Source organism: Phodopus roborovskii, unplaced genomic scaffold (assembly GCF_943737965.1).
Source record: "Phodopus roborovskii unplaced genomic scaffold, PHOROB, whole genome shotgun sequence".
NCBI lineage: Eukaryota > Metazoa > Chordata > Mammalia > Rodentia > Cricetidae > Phodopus > Phodopus roborovskii.
This window is the reverse complement of record NW_026126567.1, coordinates 22224067-22246641: the sequence shown is the minus strand read 5'-3', so window position 1 is coordinate 22246641 and position 22575 is coordinate 22224067. Positions and strand designations below refer to the sequence as shown.

The 22575-nt window shown below is 39.5% G+C and overlaps 1 protein-coding gene across 3 annotated transcripts in view; it reads right to left on the bottom strand.

The window, feature by feature from the left end:
• LOC127235369 (oxidation resistance protein 1) overlaps positions 1-22575 on the bottom strand; it is a 96784-nt gene that overhangs the window by 42629 nt on the left and 31580 nt on the right. For 2 of the 3 annotated variants that reach the window (XM_051202620.1, XM_051202621.1), the window contains exons 1-5: positions 18054-18405; positions 8855-8937; positions 5636-5743; positions 4622-4735; positions 164-316 (exon numbers count right to left, since the gene is read on the bottom strand). In XM_051202620.1, the coding sequence (XP_051058577.1) occupies positions 164-316; positions 4622-4735; positions 5636-5743; positions 8855-8937; positions 18054-18390 (795 nt within the window). In that variant the 5' untranslated portion in view covers positions 18391-18405. Of the gene's footprint in view, positions 1-163; positions 317-4621; positions 4736-5635; positions 5744-8854; positions 8938-18053; positions 18406-22575 lie in introns of those variants that run through there. The other variant, XM_051202622.1, reaches the window with a different exon arrangement.

The window sequence follows — 22575 nt, the reverse complement described above, 5'->3', positions numbered from 1 at the left end:
GCCACAGATAACCAGATACTAAGTCATGGGCAAGGTCCATGCTATTTCAAACATTCAGTTACCAAAACCTTGTATAAATACTCATAGATGGCTAAAATTTTTGACTTAAAATGTCCATGTCAAGCTTTCAAAGTTTAGTAAAAACCAAGACTTTGTTCATTACCTTGCCATTGGTGATATATTTGCAATTAATTTTGAGAAACTTCTCAGTAAATGCTTCTTCTTCCTCAGAGGTTGAAGACACAACTCTTGCAGGCCGAATACTGCTAACAGTAGATGAGGGCAGTGCTTCTTTTGAATGGACAACATCGGGAGTCTTGAACCAAGCAAAATAAAATGCAAAGAAAGTGCCTTAGTAAGCTAGATAAATACATAGTTGATGGGAAATCCATAACTTTCCCCAGTAAGAACTGCTTTCTTTTCTTCTCACCACATTCTCAAGATAAAGAACCCTCAAATTCTCACTAATTATAATAATGGTATTTCCACTTTTAATGATGATTTTAAATATATCAAATATATCATAAACTTGCATTTTGAGTGCTGACAGTACAAGGATGCACAGGAATTATATTTACATATACATATGCATATACAACAATATGAAAAGCACTAAAATCTAAGTAATGTGTGTTCCTCCCAACCCCAACACACACGCTGAACTACTTGTAAATTAAAGCACTAGTTTTGATAACACCAACATGGCATCCGTGAGGTGCCAGAGCACAGGGAAAGGGAAGAGCTGGCCAGTGAGTGGTGTCTACAATACAGCAAGCAAGAAGATGTACTCATCAGCACAGTGTTTTTCAACTGTGTATATGGCTATGTGTACATACAAGTCTGCAAGTCTGTGGGTATACTTCTGTGCACATGTGTATTACTTGTAGATGTGGAGGCCTGAGGCTGATGTCAGCAATGAATTATTCTCTATTGCTTTTCCAGATCATTCACTAAGGAAGATTGCCTCCATCCAACCCAGAGTTCACCCAGGTGTCTGGTCTTCCCCTCTCCTCATGTCTGCCTTCTGGGGTAGAAATTACTGGTAGGCTGCCATGCCAATTAATGTCTGCGTGATTTCTGGGGATCTGAACTCTGGTCCTTACACTTGGGTGGGAAACACTTGAGTCATTAAGCTACACCCCAACTCCATAAGCACACTTTAAACTTCAAAACCAAAAGTCCATCTGTGCCCATCTTACAGCACAGCAGACAGTTCAATCTGACTACAGGCCATTCTTGCATTCATGTGACTCCTCAGAATGTCACTTTGTGGTTAAAACAGAGAGTCATGAAGAAAAACAATTATACTAAACACAATTATAACAATATTTAAAACAAATAGGAAATGAAATGGTAAATATACTCTTCCAAAAACACATTAGACAATTACAAGTAGAGCTGACTCTAACAGCTATGCTGAATACAACCATTGTCTAATAGCTGATTTCAATTCTAAAGTGCTATGAAAATACCTAAGATACTAAGGACAAAATTAAAAGTATACCCTGTATTAGTTTACCATTTGCTGTATGCACTTTAAAAATTTTAAAAATTACTTAAAATGTTTTCCAAGTTCAAAGACACTTTAAATGCTACTGATAAATTCACCACATAAAAGAAATATATTGTAATAGTTACATGGCATGTAACTATTATCGATTAACAAGGTATGCTTGACCTTTTCATATCTTCATGCTTTATACACTTACCATTGTCTTTGGTAGCTATCATGTATCTAAAAGCTCTGTGTCAGACACAAATACTGTCAGTACAGTTAACTAAATAAGTGATATTAATAATAACTTCAATGGCTGTTCATGAAATCCCTGTCTGTATGTGAAATATAGATACCCTCATTTAACTTTTTAGCTAACATACAAGGTTAGGTTTAAACTTATGTTTACTCAAATTCCATAACTGGCCAAACAAGATTAAACTGAGATGCAAATCCAGGTTGCCAATGTTCACAGGAACTAGTGAATATAACTGCACATCTTCCACCAGATGACAGATAAAATGTTCCACTCCCAAAATACAGAAGATCAACAATCATCAAGGGATACAAGTGGACAAAGAGCTACCGACAAACTCTATCTGTAGATGGTTGACTACTCCCTAATTATGTTGATTTCCTATGAGTATGACTATCTACTGTGAAACCGTGTTATTCACAGAAAAAAATATGCACAAAGTATATTGTTAAATGCTTTTTTTAAATGAAGACATACCTCAGTGAGCCACATGATCTGAGGTTCCCCCGGCCTCAAATTCTATAACTCAATTGCTATCTATAGCAATCCCAATCTTTCAATGTAATCCTATTAAAGAGAATCAGTGCAGCACAAAAGAGACACTTTTCTTTCTAAAAGAACCACAGTTGTTCAGTGGACTGTGATCAGATCTCAGTACAACTTATGTACACCATCAACATTTTGGAGAATTATTTTAACTGAGTCTGGCTTTTGATTCAATGGTTTTGAAGCTCGCTAGACGGCTTTCCGATAGTTCTTTGTAATTTTGCTTTAGCTACAAGGAACAGAATGGTCCTTGAAGAGAGATATAGCTATCTAGCTAGCATCAATACTACCCCAAATAGTCATCTATGAAAAGCTAAAGACCAGCAGTAAGTTCAACCTTTGTCCTTCCTTTCTCATAGGCTGTGCTGTGTCTGTGCACTTATGAGGTAAAAACTTACAGACATTCTCTAGTAACATGTAGGTAAAACACAGGATGTCTGAGGAAGAAAAGCCACACAGGTACAGAAATAAATAATATCGTATTTATTTCATCCAATATATACACGCTATATAAATTTTAAAATCTTCAATAAAATCATTTACCCCTTTCTGTAAGTTATATTTACTCATTATTAGTTTATTTTTATTCTACTTCTTAATCAAAGAGTTGAGAAAAGTTAAAAACAAGATGCAGAATGAAATTTAAAAAATTCAATTTTTTTAGGTGAATAAAAATGCAGTAAAATTGTAAGGGATTCGTTTTGGCTTTAGAGCTGACTGAGCTTTTCATCACAGTTTAAAAGAAAAATGATATTTTTAAATAATTTTTTGAGATTATAATTACATCACTTTCCTTTTCTTCTCTCTAAATCCTATCCTCTCTTTCTCTTTCAAATGCATGGCCTCTTTTTAACTGTTGCTATACATACTTCTATATATGTATACACATATATATTCCTAAACACACAACTACAAACTTCTCAGTCTGTATGATGTTACTTGCATGTATGTGTTCAGGACTGTCCCTTTGGTATTAGATAACCAATTGGTGTGTTCTTCCTGTGGAAGATGATTTCTCCCATTCTCAACATCCCTTGGTCTCCTGTAGTTCCTTGTCTAGAGTTGAAATCTCACCTTTTAAATGATAATTACAGAAAGAGGCTCCCATCTAAATTCCAGAAGAAAACTGTCACTTTGTAATTTATCTATTTGTGTGGTGTTAAATATGGAAATATCTTCTATAAAGAATGAGTTTCCTAAAATCTAAATACAAAATCCTAACTGTAATATTATATTTCATCATACATTAACCATGAGACTTTATTCAGAGAATTTAAAACCAAGGTGCGATTGCAGTATAATCTCTTGAAAACATATCCCAGGGGAGCACTACAGAGGAGCCCATGCGCTGTTTACAGCCATCTGACACTCTAGTTCCAGGGGACCTAATGCCCTCTACTAACCTCTGGAGGCAAAGCATATATATACACAGTGCACATACATATGGGCAGGTAAAGTACTAAAACACATTAAAGAGAAAGTAAATGAATCTAAAAAAAATTTAAACATGCTTTAAAAGCATGACTGCCTAATAAACCATTGATTTTAAAGTTGAAAAATATCACATCCCACTTATGTTATTTATGCATTTATATATTGCATAAAATTATTAAAATAATCTTATAATAACTGGCTCAGATTTAACATAAAGTACATATATTCTGAGATTCAGATTTATACCTGAAAGCACTGAAGTTAAAACTGTTCAATTAGTAACCAATAAGCACTATGAGATGGAAAATTATGATCAGTGTAAGGTAATACAGGAAAAGTTCTTTTTGGAGAGATGTTAATTTTTAACTTGATTTCTTAAAACTCATTTGTAAACCTAGCTTACCTAGAATATTTTCTCCTTACAATTGCTGAATAAACTGGTGTACTATCTTAATCCTGAAAGGATTAGTTAGGATGACAAATTCTCATACTTTAACGGCAGTGCATTAAAAATGAACTCATAAAGAATTCCAAGTACTAGTGTGCATGTGTCATGTGCCCATGCATGTACATACACACACAAACATATACACACAAATGCAGATTCCAGAAAGTAAATATTCAAATTGGATATGATCTTATCTCATGGTTTTTAGGTATAATTCCCTGAAAAATTAAGTTTATGATATTTATAAGACAGAAATGATGACTGCCTTGGACCATTACGCCAAAGGGCTATCAATCCAAGCTAAACACTTTTAACAAAATAAAAGGATCTAATATCACTTTAAGTACGGACATTTTGGGCAGAGTGAGAAAAACGCCGGGTGAGTAACATGTACACAGCATATGTCTGTCTACACAGCAAAGGTTGGAAGCAGCATACTCACAGTGGTTTTATCAAACTCAGCCTCAGATGATGTTGGCGACAGAGGACTGACTGGACTCAGAGATGGTGAGCTCTCAACACTGGAGACATACTCAGGGTCAGGGACGTATAAAACCTGCAAGATGTTCATATACAGATTCAGGAAAACAAGTACAAGTGGCCAAATGATGTTCCATAAGCAAGCATAATTTGATAGTGATCTTCACCAGTAAAAAAATCAGATTATATGTGTAGAATACTATATCATATTAATAAGTATAAAAATAAAAACTTCAAAACTAATTAATTTAGAAATGGTTATTAAAACAAGCTGTTGAATAGCACAGAAAAAAAACTCTCTATTACTGTATGTGTTCATTTTAAAGGCAACTTGGCAACAACTAGAAAAATTAACTATACATATTTCCTTCATCCAACAATTTCATATATTGTGAAGTATATATAAAATAGACATATACAAGTGTTCACTACATCACTGTTAACGTTAGCAGGCGAGCAGCAATAAACTAAGCCTTACTGTGTGACTAGTTACACAATGACATATCAACGCTGTCATCATCGCAGACAAGGAAAGCTGTCAGAATGCTGCACTCACACAGAACATGTTCTAAGGGTCACAGACAAACTTCAAAACAGAAACAAAATCCCCTGATCCCCTGACATAGGCTAGACTGGTTCTTAAAGATTCAATTTGTTCCCTTGCTTCCAGAAAGCAAGTTAGAGATTTAAGGATAGCTTACCTTTAAAATCATTGGAATTCTGTCAATTTACATGAACTGCTTTAAATATGTTTAAAAGTTCCTTAAGACTATATTTGAAACAAAACTTACAATTATTTTCAGTTTGTTTTTAAACATAGAATTGACAGATGTAACTTGTACTCTTATCTGGCCAATAGGATTTGTTCAGAAACACAACAATATTATTCTTATATTTTCTACATTGTTAATTATATAAAAATGAATAACTTTATCTAATAATTTGAAATATCAATACATTTAAATAATAACAATACCTGCCCAGTCACAACTGCTCTGGAGAATAACTTATTTAGCTGAACAAGTTCATTGGGCGTTGTATCAAATTTCAGGGCTATGCTATTCAAAGAATCCCTTGATTCAACCTGTTTAAAGGAAAAATAGATTACTTTGATCTGTTAAAACAGAAATATTAAATTATAAGATTGAGGTATTACATAATTTTAATATTAAAATCTTGAAAACAATCTTATGTTTGATTAAAACATGGTAATTTCTGAGAAGATGCTCTAAAAAATATCACATTCTACAATAACTTCAACCTACTAAGGCAGTAGGCATGGTAAAACACATGCTTTACCACAGTCCATACTGACCATCAACTCAAGCAGTTTCCAAATACAAACTAAAACTTTTCAAGCATGTTCACTTTACAACAGAATTAAAATAACTGGCAGAGTGGCCTTGCTGGTTGGGCTCTTGTCCTGCTCTTGCACAGGGCCAGAAGTCAGACTGCTCACATGGTCTGTAACTCCAGCTCCATGGGTGTGAGTAAACTTGCTTCATGTACACATACTCCCATCACACATGTGTTAGAAATCCAAAGAAAATTCAGTATTGTAAAAGGATGGAAGAGAGCAGCTACAATTTCCAAAACAGGAAGTGAAGGCAGAAAATACAAGCCCCGGGGAAGGTAAGAACAGAAAAACAAACTAACAACCCATCTGTGTCATGGGTCAGAAAAGTAGAGAGGACATGCTAGAGAGGAAAGACAAAAGCATGGGCCAGGAGACTATAAAGGACCTGCTAAAGAGGAGAGGGGTCCTAAGGAAAGGGAAGAGGTAAATACAGTGCATAGGGTACTGTCTGGAGGAAGACGGGAACTAGCCAGAAGAGGGTAAGAGGTGCTTGGGATGGGAAATCAATTACAACAAAGAATATAATGACACATATGTATGACAATTCCATAATGAAGCTGATTATTTTGCATATCACTTGAAACTTTAACAGAAATAACCAAAGGACAGATAATGTAAAAGTTGGAAGGATGGAATGATAAACAGCAAAGAGAAAAGGTAAATGGATTGAAGAATTGGATGATATTCTGAATATGTATTTAGTTTGTAAATATACATGTATATGTATCTGTACATATGTGTACATGAATGTGTCTCAGAGGACAGAGGTCAATGAACAGTGTCTTCTGTGAGTGTTTTTCATCTTATATTATGAAACACAGTCTCTTGCTGATGTTCAGGTTGATCAAACTGTTCTGGCGGGACGTCAAGCTCTGGGGACTTGCCTGTCCCCACCTTCCCTCTGCTGAGTTACAGGCACACACTGTATCCTGGCTTTTCCCATGGGTTCTAGGGATCTGAAATAAGATTCCCATGTTCACAAGGACGGTGCTCACCTACTGAGCCACCTCCACATGTTCACAAGGATGGTGCTCACCAACTGAGCCACTCCCAGACAGTCTGCAAGGACAGCATCTTTATGGCCCACTTTAATTCCCATTGAAAGTGATTTCACAATTAAAACTGTATTGTGTGTGTGTGTGTGTGTGTGTGTGAGAGAGAGAGAGAGAGAGAGAGAGAGAGAGAGAGAGAGAGAGAGGGAGGGAGGGAGGAAGGGAGGGAGGGAGAGAGGGAGAATGTGTGTGTGACAGAGATCTTCTTGGGTTCAGATAATCGTGCCTCAGCCTCCACAGCACGTTGTGATATAGAAGCTTTATCTAAAATAAATGGAAATGTATACTGCAGCCAATACAGTCATTTTATGTAAAGATTTGACTGACTTTATGTAAGTATTTCAAAGATTATAGAAAAACAGTATAAAAACAATATCTAGCTTTGAATTTTGTGTTTCTTCATTTTAAAAACTGACATATGTAATAAAAATAAATAAAGAAGACCTGTAAGGTGTTTTATGACTGTTAGCCAGTATGCAAGTTTTTAAAGAGTCACTCATAAAGGAAGGAAATTTTTTTCAGGTTTTCATGGCCTGCCCTCACACCACAATAAAAGGTGCTTATTTTAATTTTGCTTCAGATGTTTTATTACATGCCAAGAATGGCAAATTCTTAAGTTCAAATCTTACAGTTCATGAACATCAAAAAATATGTCATGTACATCTGCATAGCATAATAATATACCTTATGTCTCAAATCTTATGTCTTTGTAAATATTTAAGAATATACTAAATTATATTACTTAACCTTTTACTATTTGAACTCATTTTCTCACTTCAACCATTTAGACACAAACATGCATAATCTAGGGTTGATTTTTTTGTTTGTTTTTTGTTTTTGGCTTTTTTCTTTTGGTTTTTCGAGACAGGGTTTCTCGAAACAGGGTTTCTCTGTGGCTTTGGAGGTTGTCCTGGGACCAGCAATGGGCTTTAAAATCCAATTCTTTTGACAGAAGTTAATTTCTAAATAAGTAGTTTCTAGCCTTTTAAAAACACTTAATATGACAAATGTCAATTATACAGTATATATAATATACAGTATATATATATATATATATCATACATATATACATATAACTCAAATTTTGATAATGCTTAAGAATTCATGGTAACTAGTTTAGACTTGCTGGAAGGTCTGAACACTGAAGGAGTTAATTACATGGAAGACTGCTATTTTCTCCTAATACAGTTATAATATGTTTTTAAAAAGTAACATTAATCTGAATTCATATATTTGCCTTACAACATGTTTAGCACCATCTAAATCAATCATGTTTATGGCCAACGAAGTAAACGAAACAGCACACTCCAAAATTAAACTGTCACTTTGGGGGTCCACAGTAACCAGAAATGAGAAAAAAAAAAAGTCAACAGAGATCTGAGGGTCTTCTCAAGAGGAGAAAAACCCAGTTTTACTCAGCCTGGGACATCCCCCGTCTGCCATTAGCACTGCAGGGGACCCAATCAAGACAACATTCCTAAAAAGGCAAACACTGTCCTAAAAGCCTAATCTAATAAAACTATTGCAGCATAGGAACTCTGACTCTAAATCATCATCAGGATTAAGTTTAATTTCCTGGAGTAACTGTCTTTCTAGAACACAGTGAGGAAAACAAATCATAAAATGCAATTAAGAATTGAAGGATTAGTGTTCAGGAAAGTTACACAAAAGAAGTCGGACTTTTAAAGTGAGGCAATTAACAATACTTGGCTCATCTGCAGTCAGACAGGAAATGCCTTTAGTAAAATTGTTACAAAGGTAAACTGCTTTTGGCAAAATAACTTACAGTATACTCCATCGTTCCCTTAGGCCTCTGAAAAGACATTCTTCGCCCATCTTTCTTGTCTAGGGTCTTCTTTTGGCCAGTGTCTAAGAAAAACAAAGCAAAACACCTGATAAATTCATTTTCCTTTCAGAGTAATGCCAGCAATTGCAGGAGGGCACTCCCAGCCAGACATACAACTCACTAATTTAGAGAGGTGTTGTTGTTGTTACTATTATCAACTGATGTCTGCAAAAGATGCCATTAATCTGCACAAGAAAAGTTCTCTATTGGTCATAAAGTTAGTCATCTCATGGTACAATACACAATGCTAATTTTAGGTCAAATGTTAATTCTTTTTCCAATGTTTATCAAGAGATTTCATGTGGCCCTTCTGTCTCTGGCAGCAGTGAGCTACTGGCATCAGTCTGAAATGGGTGCGTGTTAGTCTTCTCATCTATCTTCCCAGCAGCAATGACTAAATGTACTGAAGTGGTACTGAAGATGTCCAAGCATCTTAAATGACTGACAGGAAAACCCTAAGTTCAAAGTGTCAGCATTAAACAAGATGGATCGTAAATGTATCCAGGTACTATACTGACCCAGATTTAAAATCACTCTCCAAGAGAGATTAGTTCTGAAACTAAAGTAATCTGGGAAAATGCAGGGTTCGTGGTTCTCCTGCTATCCAAACTTTAGTGATACTGACTACACTAGAATGCATTTATGTGTGAGCATTACATCAGTTGTCAGATAAACCGTTTAAATAATAATAAAGAGTAATATCTGAATCACCCAAAAGCCAATGCAGAAAAATTAAAACTGTCTTAAAATTCCTGATCAACAAGGCCAACTGCTATCAATTACAAAACTATACATCTTCACTTCTGCTATAGATTTAAAATTGCCATCTGTGTTTTTAAACTTTCCCATTAAACTATAACTTCCAAAATATAGGTTTGCTTCCTTCTACAAAGTCACTTCAGTAACAAAGGGTCTGCAATAAGGAAAACAGCTTGTTTAGATGGACTAATATTCTGACACAACAATTTAAACTAGTACTACTAGCAATTCTCATAACTACCATAAATGTTCCAAAAGGGAAAGAGAGATATGGGACAAAGAGATAGGTCAGCAGGTACAAATCTAGATACATAGATACATAGATGCATGCATAAATATATAACTAAGTGCTAAAAGGTGCGATAAGGAACAGGGCAGATAAGTGTGCACACAGAAACAGACACATTTTTACTTCTGTATCTTAAGCATCTGGGGGGGAATATGAAAACCCAAGTGTAAACTAAACAATGGGTAAGAGACAAGGTCAGACAGCTCACATGACACATAGTCAGAGACGTTGAGATTCACAGACAACCAGTGAAGTACAAATTTAAACCACAGTGAGATATCGGTTCTAACATACCAGATTGGGTAAAAAATTCAAACACTTACTTACTTACTGTCTATAGGAAAAATGGCACTGGCCCATATTTCTGGTGGAGTGCAAAATGCTAAAATTCTTAAAAAGAATGTAAATTTTGCCCATTGTAACATTATTTTAGCCTTCCCATACATATCTGAAATATATATCAACTGCTTGTCTGGATGAGAAAATAAATTACATCCACTGCTTCATAACTAACCAACAGAGGGAGCCAAAAATGCAATGCAAAATAAAACTATAGATCATCTCATATCCCTTCCTGTGGTGAAATAAAAAATAAATTTGGTCATTCTTTTGGTGTCAGACACTGCTATGACTTCCTTTGTCCAAAGGAAAAAGAATAGAAATATGTCTTCCCAGGAGATTGTTAGAGCTGACATTAATTTTATTTATTCTGTGTGTCTTTTACATCATGTATCTTGATTCCGTTCACTGCCCTGTCCCTTTGCACCTGCTCTCTGCCATCCCTCCACCCCTCTCCCCCAAATAAAGCAAAACCTAAGAGAAAAAAAGGAAAGGAATTAAAAATCTCGCCATGGAAGCTGCAGTGTGACACAGTGACTCTTGTGTTAAACCCCTTTATCCGTATATCTTTCCTTGCAAGTGTTCATTGCAAAGAGTCATTGGTCTGGCTCAATGCCCCTGGATACTGCTACCCTATCAATGCTGGCCCCTCACTGGGGCTTTTTCTGGATATCCTGCTGTTGCCCTGAATCATGGAGATCCTACAGCTTTAGGTCTGTGGGTCAGGTCACATGCTCCAGCAGATCATAGATGGGGCTGATGGTGGGTGGGTCATTCATAACCCTGGATCTGGTCCTGGGCAGCTGTAGGGTTGGCTGGGCAGACAGTTCTCCCCATCCTCACCACCAAGGTGAGCTCTCCAGCACTGTCTCCTCCTCACAAGAATTCACCTCTTGGAGCAAGGAGTTAGGGGCCGGCCAGTTCTGTTTTCCAGTCTCTAGGGTCAGCTTTCCCACACCTGCACCATTAGGGCCAGCTCTGCTGTGTTCCCAGGTGAGGTGCAGGGGCCACTCTCCTGAGCACTACAGCTGGTGAGGGGTAGTGGCAGCCCCCCTGCTCTTATGACGGCAGGGCACTGACAGGTGGGAGGTGGGGGGAGGGCATCTCTGCTCCTCCCGTGCTACCTACCACATGTCAGATGAGTAATGGGTACACAGAACGGACATTTTTATAGCTTTCCTTTTCCTGTATCTCCAATCAAAGATGACTCTCACACAGTTGATCCTCCATCCACACAAATCCTGGAAAAAAGATGCAAGTCCTAAAAGATTCCTCTGCACACACTCTATTCATGCCCACAAACCTATTCCTGTTTTTGTCCCAGATTAAATCATTGTGCATGAAATAACAAAGAGTTATTCAATAATTCATGCATGAAAAAGCAAATCAACTAGAGGGAAAGTGAACAGTTTGGATCGCACTCAGTAAAACTATCATTCGATGCCACAAGGCTTAAATCATAGCAGTCATATCAAAATGAGAACCCCAGAAATAAAGAACATACAATAAAAAAGTCTATTGATCCAAAATAAATTATAAAAAGGTGATTAGTAAAACTAATTCTGAATGTTATAAACATATAAGATAATAGTGAGAAAATACCAGGTTATAAAAAGAAGAAAAAATAGCAGATGAAACAACATATGTCATAAAAAAAACTTATTTAACATGTTCCACTAAAAATTTGTAGGATTCTAACAATACCAATTTGCTAATGCTTTGAAATCAGAAAGACCTTTCAATACAATCTTTCATTAAGCACAGCCCCTTTCTACCTAGCCACTCAGAAAAGATTCCTGCAACAATGCTTATTCCACTAATAATGTCTCTGAATGTTTAGGTTAAATTGATTTCCAAAGTGCAATCTTTAGAATATATAGCTGTAGAGCTTCTCTCTAGATGGACCAGTTCCACACACACACACACACACACACACACACACACACACACACACACAAAGTCTTATATGTTTACTTCTAAAATCCAGTTTCCGAACTGTGCTAATTCAGTGTAACAAGTGTAACAGCTTAACAGGACCTTCTGTCCACCCCACCCCTCACTCGTGTCCTGCATGGCTAATCAATCAATCTCCTTCCACATCTGGGCAGGCTCTCCATTATAGAGTTGCCCATGATGTCAGCAGGGTCTGGTGAGTGGTCCTTGGTCTTTTCCGCCCTACCCTGCTTATGAACTCCATTGCCCCAGCTCTATTTGGAAAGGGACAGAATCTCCTACACACTCAAAATTCACATCGATGGGTCTCTAAAATTATGTAATAATCCAAAATAAAGTTTCTAACTACTATTCAAAAAATATCCTTGAATTTTACCTTTACCATTAGCTATCATTGCATTTATTGAATCCAGCATTTTTGACGTGTAGGTAAATGTTTGAGCTACCACTGCCAATTATAAACTGAAAATACTAAATAAAAAGTTCTAGTGCAGATATGGAATCCAGAAGCCAAAGTACTCAATGTGATTTTTAAAGACCAAACTTACCACATTTAAAATGAGTTAGCCATATTTACTTAATAACTATCATACGGACATCACCACAAAACATTTTCATCGTTACAAAAGAGGCTTCACTAAATAATCTAAAATCTGTAACTTGAAACCTAAGTCCCTCAACCCTACCTTCCACTCAGAGACCCTGAGACTAAGTGCATACCTGGATTTTTTTTTTTTTTTTTTTTTTTGGTCACTATACAGAGCTATGGCACCATCACCACTGACTACACAGAAGTGTTTGTAAACAGACCTTTGGAAGGGCTATGGGTGGGGTGGTTAGGCTAGCAAACATGCTTCTTGGGCAAGTATTGAGAAGCTGAGTGTTTACCCCGAATGTAAAGGCTTGCTGGGTAGGACAGCCCACTTGGAATCCCATGCTCTGGGAAGTGAAGAGATCCTAAGGCACGATGGCTAGCCAGACTAGAGGAAATTGCGAGCTCAGGGAGGTTCTGCCTCAGTAAATGGAGTGGAGAGGTACTGCACAAGACACCCAACATCAACCCTGGTCTCCAAATACAGTGGACACAAATGTGAGCCCACACAGGCAAACATGCATACATATAAGCACACACATCACATATAAATAAATATTCAACAAAATAAAATAAAATAGAGCTTTTGAAATTAGAATCTTTATGGAAAGTGAGGGTTACTTTTCGGTGGTTGTTTTATTTACTTTTGCTATTTTACAGAGTCTCTTCTATTTATTTGTAAAACAAGAAATAACTGTGTTTATTCTGGATGCCCAATCAATAGGTTGATCTTTGTCTTCGGGATACTGATTCCTATCTGAGCATGTTTCGCTCTTTTGATTAATTACCAGTAAACAAAAACAAATATTTAATCTCTGGCATTTGTACTTGTTCTTCAAACATATTCCCTTTTCTACAGTAGCACCAGTCATGCAGTAAAAATGATAAGGTTGCTTGTGACTACACAAAAGGACTCTGATGGCAGGTCCTCTCCCTTATCTGCCCTATCAATCTCTGAGGTTTTAGTGGTCCTCTGCCAATTACAGTCCGAAGACAGTAACAATGCAAAACTATACAGGCTATAAGTTTCATGCCAGGCTAAGTAGTAGAATGAAATTAACATCACCATCCTACCTACAAACATTCCCTATGCCCAGTGCACCTACCCTGTGGACACCACTCAGCCATTAATCAGTAGCTACCCAATCAGATCAACTGTTGCTGAATCATTATTTAATAGTGGCCTTAAAGTTCAAGAGTGGCCATTCTCAATGCAGACCACTGGCTGGAATTAGTAGTATTTCACAGACTTTCTGCATAGTTGGAATGGAAAACAGAGCCAGCAATACAAACAATTCTCTTTCAGGTACAAGATTTAGCAGACAGGATTTTAGCAGCCAAAAAGTAAATCAGATTCTGTCACAGCATTTATTTCAGTGGCCTTAGCATTCAAATCCAAGTCAACGAGATACAACTTTTTGTTTTGTTTCTCAAATTAAGCACCCTGACAGTTATGCAAACCATTTCTTCTTTACTCTCTATTTCCAAAGCACAGATATAAAAGTCAATAAAATTTTTAGCAAATTGAGAGACAGGTTAAATTACCCAAATCAAAATAAATAACTTTGAAACAGAAGAATTAAGAATGAATCCATTCAAAATCTTTGGGTTTTATCCACACCCTCTTTATTGAATTATTTTTCATCAGCTCTATACATACATATAACGTTATAAATGGCTTCATGTCCAGGTCAGCAGTGCACAGCTGAGGTCTATGAATGGGATTAAAACTGCTGCTGGCCCATTTTCAAGGCTGAAGAAACTGCTCACTACTGAGATCAGAACTTAGAGACATGACAACAGCCATTGTAGCAAACATGGTTCCATGACTACCCTACCTACCTCTGCTATCCTCTACTACCTTCCCAGGCAAGGGAAGTAAAAGGACCATGATGGACAAGGGAGCCAGCTTCAGTGTCTTCTAACAGAGGAGTACTGAGCTGGGAAGAAGGAGACATTTGGGAGAGGTAAACAAGACCCCCTTCCCACCTCAGATCCAACTTAATCTAGGAAGTAGACACGGTAGGAAGACAACGGAACCCTGACGTAAACACCCAGTTGGACTATCAATTTTGCATTGCTGAGCATTGAATTCAGGGCCTGGAGTCTACTGCTCAAGTGCTACACTCCTAGAATCTGTGATTGAGGCTGTAAAATAAAGATGATTAAGTTAAACATAGTCTGTTAGCTACCAGAAGGTAAATGAAAAGCAACTTTAAATGGTGCTATTTAAAGGATACTGTCATCAACTGGGAAAATGGGTTGAAATAACAGAGTTTTGGCAATAGTTGATGCTTATATTAACTTGTCAAATCCACTGGTCTGGAGTTACTACAATGTGGTTTAGTACATATTTATAAAGGGTAAGCCAGTGGTTCTCAACCTATGGGTTGTCACCCCTGTGTGGCAGAATGGCCATCAGAAAACATAGATTAACATTATGATTAGCAAGAGTAGCAAAAGTATAGTTATACCATAACAACAAAATAATGTTATGATTGGGAGTCACCACAACATGGTGGGGGGGGGGGAGGGAAGGGGAGAACGGGGACGACTGTATTAAAGGGTCACAGCATTAGGGAGGCTGAGAACCACTGATGTAGGTTACTCTCCTAACCCCAATGAGAACAGTGTTTAAAGTGGGAGCATGTTTTAAATTATGCATTACAATATGTCTCTTTTGTAATTTTTATTGAGAACAATGTGATAGCATCCTTACTGTGTCCCAACTGTGTCTTAATTACCATTTTCCTGAGGAGATTTAACTGCAAAGCCAGAAGCAGATGAAAGTGAAGACAGCTGCCCCGAGAGGACTCAAGGCGACAGTAACTCCAGCAGCCGATATGTAGGAGGCTAGCAGAAAATGCAAAAGCAAAGTGTCAGCCTAAGTTTTCCCTGGTCTCTCTCTCAACTGTCTATGGCAAAATTACCTGAAATGGCAAGACTCAAGATTTCCAGCAACAAACTGGGCTCCAGGCTCCAGACTGCAGACAACCTATATATAGGAATGCAAGTGTCTCTAACAGGAAACATGTGTCTGCAATAGACACATTGCTGAAGGTACTTTTCAAGGTAGAAGACAGGCATGTGGAAATGTCAGCTGTAAGAAACAACAGACCTATTTCAAAGGACAGCAGGTCCTAAATAAAGGACATAGATGCAAGGATGGCCTAAGGAACAAAATTCTCCTTGCAAATGAAGACTGCTTAGAAATCTTAAAAGTATGGTTTGCTTTATACAAATGTACACATGTTGCCTCTCAGAATCAGGAAAATGTACTAATCTATGCCTGCTGGTCAGGTGCTCCCCTGCGAAGAAGCTGTGTCCACAGCAACTACTCATGGTAACATTGAGAATAATCAAACTGTTGGTAGGGCACTTAACTTCCTGTCCTGTCTTCTGAAGTCTGCCTCAAAACTTGACAGACATGCCATGTGTCTAACATGCTGCTTCCTAGCTTTGTCATCCACCAATTTCACTAGCTTTGCTCCAAATGATAAGAATTGACAGAGTGGAAAACCTGAGATTATTTAATCCCACCTCACTCACAAACAAGGAAGCACAGGCCTAAAGGGATCTGGTAACGTGAATTCAGTTCCTTCCTAAATTATTGCTAGGGTCAACCCATCCATTCCCTGTGGTCACACTGCCATGATATCCCAAGGCCCCTTCAAATTGTGAGGTCTGGGGCAGCATAAGCCTTAAAAATAAGTGCAATAAATTCATAAGCAGTTTCAGCAGAAGAGGCATCATATAGGTTCTGAAACTAATTCTGAAGGAAAATGTCATTGGTGCTCAGAGTTCAGGAATGAAAGATTTGTATGTGTTTGTGCATATCTTTTAGATATTAGTTCACCCCTTTCTAGCTGGGTAATCCCCACATATTATATAATCACATTCAGATGCTGGTCAATATTGCAACTGTCTTCAACAAAATTCTCTACTCAGACATTTCAAGTTACTATTCTTCATTCCTGGTCTTAACTTTTGGGTTTGTTTGTTTTTTGGTTTTCTGAGACAGGGTTTCTCTGTGTAACCCTAGTTGTCCTAGAATGAACTGGCTCTCTAGACCAGGTTGCCCTCAAACTCATAAAGATCCGACTGCCTCTGACTACTGAGTGCTGCGATTAAAGGTATATGTCACCACTGCCCAGCTCCTTGTCTTAATTTTAAAAGAATTCTTAATCCAGCCAATAACTTTACAAAATTACCCATCCCCTTTTTATTTTTTTTTTCTAATTTCAAAAACAGAAAAACTGAAATTCTAGTGAAAGAGGACACAATGTTAAGATAATTTTTAAGGGACGTGCTGAAACTAGATTTTCCAAATCCAGTTTCTTCAGGATACACACCCACACACACAGTGGTGAATACACATTACTTCAAAATGAATAGCTGTGCGGGGTTATGGATAAACTTTATGGAATCTGTATTTCCACTTTTGAAACTGAAATGGTCATATATCCACCCTTGAAGCACCGCTAAACATGTGAAGACAGGTTGAAAAAATATATATGAATGACTGATCCCACGGAAAGCCAATGACGCTGGAAGAACTACCATATGCATTACACCAAAATATACATGCAGGCACTTTACACTTCTCAGCCAGGGGGCTCAGTATCATGCCACCACAAGGGCTTTAAAGAGTAGCCTAAAAGCTGCCCTGGTGGAAGAGAGAAAGAACACAAAGTTCAATGCAAATAAGTGCGCCAAGTTCCCAGGTTCGGCCTCAAGAAAACTTACTCGGTGCAAAACAAAACTCAGCTTAGGTTTCCAGATGAGGGAAGCGCTTTCGATTACAAAGTGCCATTTGTTTTGTTGTGTTTGTTTTGTTTCAAGTTAGGAAACGAGTCGCCCTGGCAGCTGGCAACGCACGCACCAAAAGTAAAAACTGAGTGACCCAAGCAAAGGCCGAGCAGACAACGGCGTTCTGGAAGTCTAACTCCGTGCACGTCACAACTGCTTGGAGGAGGCTGAGCAGAGGAAGGATCCCACACACCGAACCGGGACAAGTCGGTGGCGCCCGTCCCGGGGACAGGAAGGGTCGCCAGGAAGGGCAGCTGCGAGCCTGCAGGGCTCGCACACCTGCCCGGCCGACTCCCACACCTGCCCGCGCCCCTCGGCGTGGCGCCGCCCCCCGGCCCGGTCCGTCTGTCCGTCCGCGCGCAGGGAGGCGAGGCGACGCAGGGACGGAGGGAACTCACCGGGTCCCAAGGGACTGTCGGGCGAGGGTGGCCGATGCTCGGTGGGCCCGCAGCCGGGGTCGCCCGGAGCCGGCTCCCTCAGGTAGTCCTCGAAGCGCACCTGCCGAGCTTCTTCGCCGCCGCCGCCGCCGCCGAGCCCCCACAGGCGGCTGGCCGTGCCCCGCAGCAGCCGGCCGCTCTTGCCGGTGAACGTGGTCAGGTAGTCCATGCCGCCGCACGTCGTCGCCACGGTTCTCAGGGCGACAACGCCCGCCCAGCCTGCCAAGCCGGGGGCGGCGGCTCGGCTAGTCCAGGCGAGAGGCGCGGGCCTGGCCTCCTTGGGCCCGGGGCGGACCATCGGGCCCGCGCGCCGGGGGACAGGGCGAGCATAAAGTTCCAAAAAAGTTCTGCTCCTTGTTCCCGCGCCACAGCGCCGGCAGAGCTGGACTCAACAGAGTTTCTCTCTTCTTCCTGGACGGACCCAAGGTTAACTACGCCTGGGGCTTTAAGTCTCCCGCGCCGGTTCTAGCCGCACTCCCCCCCACCAGTCCCGCCGACGTGGAGCAGCCCGCTCCCCCCTCCCGCCCCGCCCCGCCCCGTCCCGGACGCAGCCGGACTTTCTGGGCGGCCGCAGAAGGGAGGACCCCTAGCCTTCTGCCCCTGGGCAATGTAGGTCCCACAGGCGACCTAGACACTCTGCAGGACTCGGGAGGAGTTCCGGGGACTCCAAAGTTTCAGCTAATGGTGTTGGAACTGTGTGCGTCTGTGTGGGAGGCATGTGAAAACCTAGCGAAGTTTTAGCTAATAGTGTTGGAACGTGTGTGTGTGTGTGTGTGTGTGTGTGTGTGTGTGTGTGTGTGTGTGTGTGTGTGTGTAAGCCATGTGAAAACCTAGCAAAGTTTTAGCTAATGGTGTTGGAACTCTCTCTCTCTCTCTCTCTCTCTCTCTCTCTCTCTCTGTGTGTGTGTGTGTGTGTGTGTGTGTGTGTGTGTGTGTGTGTGTGATAGAAAAACTTACACCTTAAAAAATAATCTAATGGCAGAGTGATGTTAAGAATGCAAGTCATACCTTTAAATAAGGCTGTGGCCATGTTTATGGGTTTATGCACTTTTACTAAATCGACTTTGGAGGAAGTGCAGTGCAGGGAAGGCTCTGAAGAACAGACCTGCCTCTTAGGTGGAAAACAAGGAATTGAGAAAGATGGGTGACTTTTGACACACACTTCTACCGGGTTTTGTTTCCTGTGAAATCTGGTTAGTCTTTCCATGCCTGTTTATAGCTTTGTTAGTTTTCCCACAAATTAAACAAGGCCTCTTTTGCCAGCACATTAAAATATTTGAAGATAAGGTGTGAATTGCTTGGGGCATTAAAAGGCCAAGGACTCTGAATAATGGAGCCCAGAAAACATGGAACTTACTTTGCCCAGTTATAATCCCTCCTGAGGCCGCTGCCCTCTGATGTTGATAAATCTCTTTTCCATGCTCTCACCATTATCAGTTTAAATCCCTGCTTGATTAAATAAACTTCAGGATCCTAACACCAGCATCAACTTTATACCTGGTTAAAAATATAGAATGTGTGGGCAGCCTCCCCAGAGTGCCCAATTCACAGTGCTTATGAGGAAGAGGCCAAGGAAATTGCATTCTCAGCAAGCATTCCTATGTTCCTGAAGTGTTTCTTGGTTTAAAAACTGCTCTAGCCTTCCTTCTGGGTCTCTTTAAGACCCCTTGGTTAGGCCATGTAATGGGCATTGTTTGTGACTCCCCCCAAACTCAGATGTTCGAATCCTAATCCCCAGGTGATGGTTAAGGAGGTAATTAAGTCATGAGGGTGAAGTCCTCTTGAATGGGACCAGTACCCTGGTAGGAGCAGCCTCTAAGAGCTCTCTGACCCACCAGCAATGTTAGGATCCACAGCTAAGAGTCTGTAGCTAGAAGAAGGAACATCCAACAAAGTGTGCCCTGGCTTGGAATCCTGATTTTGGATCTCTAGACTCTAGACTATGAACTCAAGTTTTCTTATCCATAAAGCACCCAAGAATGGTACTTTCTTTTAACAGTGTTGTTTATATCGGAGAATTGCATTTCAATAGGAAACTTCACATGCTTCAGTACCTCCTATGAGTTCTTTGAGAGTCTCAGCATGTAGGCCAGGTTTGGTGAGCACAGGCCTGTAATCCCCAGACAATGGAGAACAAGGAAGGCTGAAAGTTCAAAGCCAACCTGGCCATTTTACCAAGACTTTGTCTCAAAATAAAATTTAGAGAAAGGAGGCTAAGGAAGGGGGAGGGACTAAAGATATTTTTAAATAATAATCTTGATAAAGTGAAATATTTTTCTAGGGCATGTCTTCTAATGCCTTACTAAGATTTACTTGCTTTGTGACTAGCATAAATAAATAGTGGCTGAGTTCTTAATACCCAATTAAATGTGTGCTCTTTTATCACAACAGGAGGAATCTGCATTCTACAGTTTCAAATACAATTTTATACAACTTTAACCCCTTCCCCATTTTTTTCTGAGGCATTATCAGAGAAGGGAAGGGCTGCAGGACAAACTTCCTGACTGGATGCTTTACAGATCTGATTTCAATCCAGCTGGACCCTAAATTTCTTATACCTCCAACCTCCTGGTCTATGCTCTACGTTTGTCTCACCGTCAGCATTAAAGTGAAGTACCAAGTTCATCACTTCAGAACGTTACATTACCTTCTCGTAGGCCATCAAATAGGGAATGCTCACTTTTTCCTCCTTTGTTCTTATACAAATTCCTTTCCATATTTTGACTCAGAAAAAGGCTCTCCCTCCTGTCCAGACCTTTCCCTAAAATCTGCTGTTGGTCTTGGTCTGGTTGGCATTGCCTGCACTTCCCCTACAGTATCTCCCTTGCTCTTACTCTAGGTCCACCACATAAATCTCTGTTGTCCTTAAAACAAACAAAACAAAACTTTCCTTGCATATCATATTTTGCTCATAGGTTACCTTTTACCTCATTTTCATATCTCATTGCTGGCATATAAATTGCATACCATAAAATCCACCTGTTTGAAGTGTACAGATTGAGGAAATATCATGCACAATTTTGTCTTTAAACAGTCCATCCATTATGTGAAACTAAGCTCAACTGTCAGACACCCCCCATTCTACCTGCTGCCCTCAGCAACCGCTATAGACTCGCCTTAATGAACATCCCATGTGAACAAGTCATGTATGATTGACTTTAAGGTTCACCTTATTTCATCTCATGTACCAGTCTCAGGCTTCAGTTGGTTGGTATTTTACTCTTTTTATTCTTATGGGGGGCCTGCCACCCAGCTCCCAAATCATGACACAGAGGTTTACTATTACTTATAAATGCCAGGCCTTAGTTTGGCTTATTTCTAGCCAGCTTTCCTTATCTTAAATTATCCCATCTATCTTTTGCCTCTAGGCGTTTCCTTTCCTTCTGGATATCTTAGTTTCACTCTTAATCCATGGCTGGCTGTGTAGCTGGGTGACTGGCCTCTAGAGTCCTCCAGTCCTCCTCCCCCGTCCCTTCTCTTCCCAGATTTCTGCTCCTATTTAGTCTCTCTATCTGCCATCGCTTTTTTTGTTTTGTTTTGTTTTGTTTTGAGGCTGTATTGTTTTTTTGAGGCAGGGTTTCTCTGCGGCTTTGGAGGCTGGCCTGGAACTTGCTCTTGTAGACTAGGCTGGCCTGGAACTCAAAGAGATCTGCCTGCCTCTGGAGTGCTGGGATTAAAAGCGTGCACCACCACTGCCCAGTGCAGCTGTTCAGCTCTTACACCATAAGGTGTTTTAGGCAAAAACAAAACACAAATCACAGCTTCACAGAGTTAAACAAATACAACATAAAAGAATGCAACACATCTTTGCATCATTAAAATAAATGTTCCACAGCATAAACAAATGTGACACAGATTAATCTACTATTCCACAACACCAGGCCTTCTTCATGCTGCAGGTTTATCTGTGCATCCCATAATACTGCCCTAGACAGAGACCACATTCATTCATCAGTTCCTGAATATTTGGATTTTCTTGATTTGATGGTTTGTATTAACAATGCTGTGACCATTTATGCAGCTAAGTTTCTTTTCTGACATATTTCTCTTGAATATATACAAAAGAATGTTAAAATTGCAGTTACTAATCTACATATTGAAAAATTCCATATCAAACTTCCAACTATCTTCTTTACAGTAATGAAACGACGATTTATCTTCAAGTTAATATGACATCTCAAGGTGATGCAAAGTGTCAATTTAAAAAGAAGAAAGTAAAAAAGAACAAAGCTAGAGGTCTTGTGTTTGAAAACATAAAGTTATAAATTGCACATTGGCATAAAGATAGACATAGAGATCAATGGTATAGAATTAAGCATTAAGAAATAAACTTTTAATGGCATTGGTTCTCAACAAGGATGCCAAAGACATTCAATGGTTGTGTGTATGGGGGTGTGTGGGTATTACAATGCTGCCCGAAAGGGCAGTTCAGGAATGGTTGGTACCCACATGCCAAACAAAAAGCTTAGATTTCTACCTCATA